General features: G+C 44.4%; 1 protein-coding gene across 1 annotated transcript in view; it reads right to left on the reverse strand.

Annotated features, from left to right (window-relative positions):
* The window catches only part of LOC106811348, a 66263-nt gene extending 64186 nt beyond the window's left edge, over positions 1-2077 (reverse strand). Inside the window, exon 1 of the mRNA XM_014814934.1 lies at positions 1934-2077. Coding sequence (XP_014670420.1) covers positions 1934-2077 — 144 coding nt within the window. The remainder of the gene's footprint in view (positions 1-1933) is intronic.
* Between the last annotated feature and the right edge of the window lie 4467 nt (positions 2078-6544).

Genomic DNA, 6544 nt, shown 5'->3' on the forward strand with positions numbered 1-6544 from the left:
TAGGGTCGCTGGGAATAAATAGGGACGGTCGGGAAACGGTAACCACACCTATATTTTGTTTTGGCCTTACAATAAAGCCATAAAAATGCTAGGTCACCGCTGAATTTGACCTGTGACCTGTGACCTCCAATTTTGGCACAATGATGGCTTTTCCTACCATGATGCTATACACCGACTATCACGAGCCTAGGTCGAGCCGTTTAGATTTGTGCCGCAATTATGCATTTCCTCCCTATACCTTAAGTTAAGGAGTGAATGTTTTGACCCTTGACCTCTTGACCTTTGACCTGTGACCTCCAATTTCGGCACAATGATGGCTTTTCCTACCATGATGCTATACACCGACTATCACGAGCCTAGGTCGAGCCGTTTAGATTTGTGCCGCAATTATGCATTTCCTCCCTATACCTTAAGTTAAGGAGTGAATGTTTTGACCCTTGACCTCTTGACCTTTGACCTGTGACCTCCAATTTCGGCACAGTGATGGCTTTTCCTACCATGATGCTATACACCGACTATCACGAGCCTAGGTCGAGCCGTTTAGATTTGTGCCGCAATTATGCATTTCCTCCCTATACCTTAAGTTAAGGAGTGAATGTTCCTCCTTCTTTTACACCTCTTGACCTTTGACCTTTGACCCCCAGCTTCGACATCCCAACTCGTTTTGACGATCCCCCAATGTGCCGAATATCGTGACCGTACGTCGAGCGGTTAAGATTTGTGCCCAACTGTTGACAGACGGACGGACGGACGGACGGACGGACGATCATGCGATTCTACAAGCTGCATCTGACTATGTCAGATGAGCTAAAAACCTAGAATAGTCCTATCCTACCCATGTTATACCCCGTCAACTTATACCCCCTCTTATCTGATCTCAATATGGCGGCGGGGACTTTCCGATATGGCTTATTCCAACCCACCTCGATTTCTGCATACTAGGACATCCTACCATCAATCCGCACTCCTCCCTCCTTCCAGCCTCTCATTTTCGCCTCTGTACACATATAACAGACATACAGGGACGGACATACAGACGCACGGAGAGAGGGATGGACGGACATACAGACGGACGAAGAGAGGGATGGACGGACATCAGAAGTAGATAATAGGGAAGGAGTGTGACTTCAATAAACAAGGGAAATTCGTCATTTACTAGCCTTAGAATACCTACGATTTACTACGCATAACTCAACCCCCTTGAGCTCAAATCGTACACAGTACATTCGCCTAGCATCGTGCAAAATCGTTTCCTTGTATACACCCGCAATCCGGAGATACAGACTAAAACGTACGACACGAACTCTCCATTCTGTTGCCAGCAAACCGAATCCATAAACTGCCTAACTTGAAACAATAGGCAGCTACTAACGACTCTTGCGCACTCTTGCGCCCTCGGCGATGCGGTGTGGCTTGCTGGGAGATTGAACATCGACGCAACACTCGGCGAACTAATCTTTGACCTATTTACAGCTGGTATGCCCCCCACGCATGCACGCCCACCACAATCAGCAGCAGCTCCAGCTGCAATATCCCAGCGAGCAACACCGCATCGCCGAGGGCGCAAGAGTGCGTAAGAGTCGTTAGTAGCTGCCTATTGTTTCAAGTTAGGCGGGTTATGGATTCGGTTTGCTGGCAACAGAATAGAGAATCGTGTTGTACATTTTAGTCTGTATCTCCAGATTGCGGGTGTACACGAAGAAACGATTTCGGACGATGCTAGGCAAATGTACTGTGTACGAGTTAAGCTCAAGTTGGTTGAGTTACACGTAGTAAATCGTAGGTATTCTAAGGCTAGTAAATGACGAATTTCCCTTGTTTATTGAAGTCACACTCCTTCCCCATTATCTACTTGTGACGGAGATACAGACGGACGGAGAGAGGGATGGATGGACACACAGACGGATGGAGAGAAGGATGGACGACAGCGCACCTGCAACTCTGTTGACAGCTTCGTGCGCAGACTGGTTTCGACCGGTTTCTCCATGGAGCGTGAGTAGTTAGCGGTGGCGATGACTGCGGTGGAGGTCACCGAGGTCGGAATACGAAGTCTCGGTAGCAGAGCGACTGCAACCATGCACCAAGCAAGCGTATAACGTCGTCGAGGGTCGTAATTAAGAAACAAGCTGCTACGTTTGCTGACGCATGGATGCATGCATGCGAGGATACGTGTGATGTTTGGATATGTGTGAGGATACGTGTGATGCGCAGATGTGTGAGGATACGTGTGTGGTTAATGGTTAGCATGTGGACAAGTGGTGTAAGTATCTGGTGTCGCTGATCAAGAAGGATAGTTTGGGACCTCTCAATATGTCTTTTCATATGTGCTACACTAATCTGGGGTGCTAATCTAGGCTTGGGCCGGAGATCGCTACGAGTAAGCAGTTGTTGGGTCTATGTGTGCCACAGGCACCTGGAATGTTTCGATAATAAAATGATGGTAAATAAACATGAAATGGATTTAGTACCCAACTCTTACTATTTCTCTACTCTCTCTTTTGCTTATTATTGGTAATAATATTCTGTAAATGCCATAGAAATTCTCCTCTGCTTCACAAGTGCTCCTCACAAATGCTGCTGTGCACAAACAACAAACATATATATATACAGCAGGTGCGAAAGTGACCACAACATTCGCACGATGGTTGCTTCGTTTCACACAATAATAGCAAAAATACACAACAAAGTGCCTCCATTGTGGTATCTATGTGTAGCTAAATGTTCACTTGTTCGTATTATAATATATTTTCCATTTGGTGCTGCACACTTTACCCAGAGATATCTGGTGAGTGCCTGCAGAAAACTCCCAATCTGCCAAAATTTAAATGGGTGCAAGTGCCTGTTAATCATCCGAAACTCCCTAACCATGCTACTCGATTGTTTAGCCAATGAACGTAGTCGTGTGTGTGGCGTCATTCCCGCTTGAATCATGCTAGCTTCGCTTAGCGGGGCTCATAAGCAGGTACAGCGCTTGAACGCAGAATGCAATGCTGCCCAATTACTCATGTATTAACAGGCACTTACTCCCATTTACGTTTCGGCGGATTGCGAGTTGTCCGCAGGAATTCACCAGATATCTCTGGGTAAAGTGTACCACTTAGCTATACATAGATATCAAACCGGAGGCAATTGGTTGTGTAATTTTGCTGTGACTGTGTGAAACGAAGCAAGCGGTGTGCGAATGGTATATGCTCCGGCAATTTTTTTCTTGCCAAATGGCGTGGGTGCACTACAGGGCATTCCTGTCACGCTTTCCTACCTGCTCTGTGCTCTGTATTTTTGTTGCACAGTTGGGCCATAATAAAAATATAGTTTGTTTGCCCTCACCCAACCGACCCGCCAAAAAGAGGCCGACTCAACAAAATTTATTGATCTTTACTTTTTTTTTTTACAAATTGTATCACTGTACATTATATAAATCTGTAAGCAATACATAATCATTTATGTACCAAGCAAAACAAACATTCAACATGAAAGGTATCTCCACACCAGCACACCCGAGCATGTAGACATCATGCTGAATTTGTTAAAAGACCCCCTTCAAACAAAATAAAAAGCCCACCTATCTACCCAAACTTTTCAGCCTGGTTTAGGTGAGGGCAAACAAAGATTTTTTTAATTGTGGCCTTGCTGTTGGTGCACAGCAGCATTCAGGAGGTGAACTTTTGGGGTGTGTTGTAGAGGAGCATTTGAGCTGGATTTACAGAAAGTTACTACTAGTACTAAAAATGCGCGAAAGGGAGTATAGAAAAACATTACGACTTCGGTAGTGAATACATTTCATATTATTATGATTTTATTATTGTAACGCTCAAAGTTCCTGTGAATGTGGGCGGCCACAACAACGACTGTGACATAGTTTCCATCGTCTACTAGTACTATTGTCCGCACGCAGACATTATAACTCCGCTTTGCTAATCTGAGGGTGCAGGTTTAACCCCCATTACTGGGGTCTGCGTCGGCTCGGACTACTAGTAGTAGCTAGTGCACCGTAGTATTTGGACGCTCCCCCGAAACTGGACGCTCCTAAGTGTGCATGCGCGCAGGCGCCTCTTGTTTTGCAAGGGCACATGTGCAGCATGCGCAGTAGTCATCTGCGCATCTCGCCCATTGAAACGATCGCAACAAACAAACATGGCGGCCAACCCGGTCACTCATGGAAACATTTGATTTAAACAATTTGCAATGTGAATGCAGTAAGTTAGTAAGACTGTGTTATGTGTGTCAGGCAGTGAAAAAAATACACGGGCTCGGGGCAATTAATATTTAACCCCCAAAATGCCAAAAAGAGCCACGGAAATGCCAAAAAGAGCCCCCGTAAATTTGCATAGAGTTCAATGCAAACCAAATTTTAGAGTGCTATTTTCATGCACGTGAGCCTGAAAAGTAGCCCCCGAAAAATAAATTATATTTTTTTCCCTGGTGTCAGGTTACAAAGCGAAACAAAAAGAAAACAAAAGAGCATGGCTACTATTTCCTACAGCCCTGCAAAACAAGATTCAAACAAAAAGAAAATAATAAAAAAACAAAAGAGCATGCGCACATGCGCACTCAGGCGCGTCCAGTTTTGGGCGAGCGTCCAAATACTATGATACAGTAGTACTAGTAGTAGTAGTACTGCTAGTATTACTGCTAGTGCTACTACTAGTACTACTACTACATACGAGTACTTCCAACACGTAAATTAAACGCTGTGGCTATATGCCCGGCTGCCGGGCACGGTCTTCGATTTCCTAAATGCCCGGTAGTTTGAACTCTGTTTGACCTGGCTCGTTTAGATCTTTCTGACTAATCCTAACCCTAACCCTAATTAAATTAAATTAAGACTAATAAATTTAATTAAATAAAAAAATTTTTTTTAAATTAAATTGTAAATAAATCATGTAAATATTTTCGTTAATTGGAAAACAATAGTTAAATGGATAGAGATAGAAAAATACAGAAACAGGAAAATAATTGAAAAACCAACAGGATTCGAACAATCGACCTTTCAGAAGTAAAGCTAGTGCGCTAACCACTCGACCATACAGGATTATGGGAAATAGCACATGACATATGCTAAATAAGCAAACACATGTGGTACACGTGTATATGGAAAACTGCGGGGCATTTAGAATATCGAAGACTGTGTCCGGCTGCCGGGCATAAAGCCACTGCGTAAATTAAAAGTCCCAGCTTCAAACCATACAATAAATTATAACCATACATGACCGAATAATTCTGTCCTATATACCTTTTTTATATTTGGTGAGCGGTTATATTGGGACAGAACGGGGTTCATTGAAATTTCGTGAGATGCGCATGCAAAATGCATGCGCTGCTGATGCGGCCCGTAACGCCGTTATTGGCCGCGAAAAAAACCCTACCGTTCCTTCTACCATGACTTTACCTTGCTACAGATATGTATATACATCACTTCAATCGTTATTCACTTCCTAAAAGATTGTTTTTCAGAAACAGCGCTTCATTCCACTTTCGTAAATAACATTCGCCATTTACAAACAATCAGACCAATCAGAGCGAGTCTATCAGCCCTCCTGCAGCGCCCACAGATTACAAGCGAGAACCAGGCTATTGTAAACATCGCTCTGATTGGTCGGTTTTGTTGGTCTGGTAGGTGAGAGGGTCTATGTCCCCCGGGGTACTGCCGGAGCGTACCTGGGTCCGGTCCGGTATACCGGACGTACCCTGGTACTATCTAATATGCCGGACCGTACCTCGCCTACTCCACTAACGAATCTAGGGAGTCGCCTACGCTACTCCCTAACCCTAAACCCTAACCATATCAAATAGTGACCAGGGTACGGTTCGGTTACCGGACCGTACCCAGGGTACGTTCCGGCAGTACCTGGGGACCACAGGCACTTGGACCGTTTCAATAATAAAATGATGGTTAATAAATACACACTTGTTCAGTACTGACTGTACTAGCCCTACCAGTACCAGTACTCCAATAGTCTTAATCGTTTGATATAACTTTCACTTCAACACCGTCATTACACCGCTGCAACACATAGCCGCCGCCATTGTGCATGCACAGATACACAGTGATAGAGAGTGATACACAGTGATACACGTAACACACTCTAACCTACTGTGTATCTGTGCATGCACAATGGCGTGCGGCTATTATAATCGATATATGTGTGTTGCAAGCGGTGTATTGGACGGTGTTGAAGTGAAGTTATATCAAACATTAAGACTATTGCTGTTACTGGTACTGGTAGGGCTAGTAGTACCCGTAGTACTACTACTAGTAACTAGTAATACCTTGTCATTATATCCAGCGTAGTGGACACCGACAAGTATGAGAACATAACATAACATAACATAACATAACATAACAGTACTGACAAGTTGTATTTATTAACCATCATTTTATTATTGAAACGGTCCAAGTGCCTGTGAGTGTGTGGGAGACATAGACCCTATGACTGTATGAGTATAGGCAGCACTGGCGCCACTGCCACATGGCGCCACTGGCAGCAAGAGGTCAGATGGCCGCGTGGTGTTGTAGCTGCAGGGGCGGGACTGGTTCTTGCTG

This window comes from Priapulus caudatus, unplaced genomic scaffold, assembly GCF_000485595.1.
Source record: "Priapulus caudatus unplaced genomic scaffold, Priapulus_caudatus-5.0.1 Scaffold530, whole genome shotgun sequence".
Classification (NCBI taxonomy): Eukaryota; Metazoa; Priapulida; class Priapulimorpha; order Priapulimorphida; family Priapulidae; genus Priapulus; species Priapulus caudatus.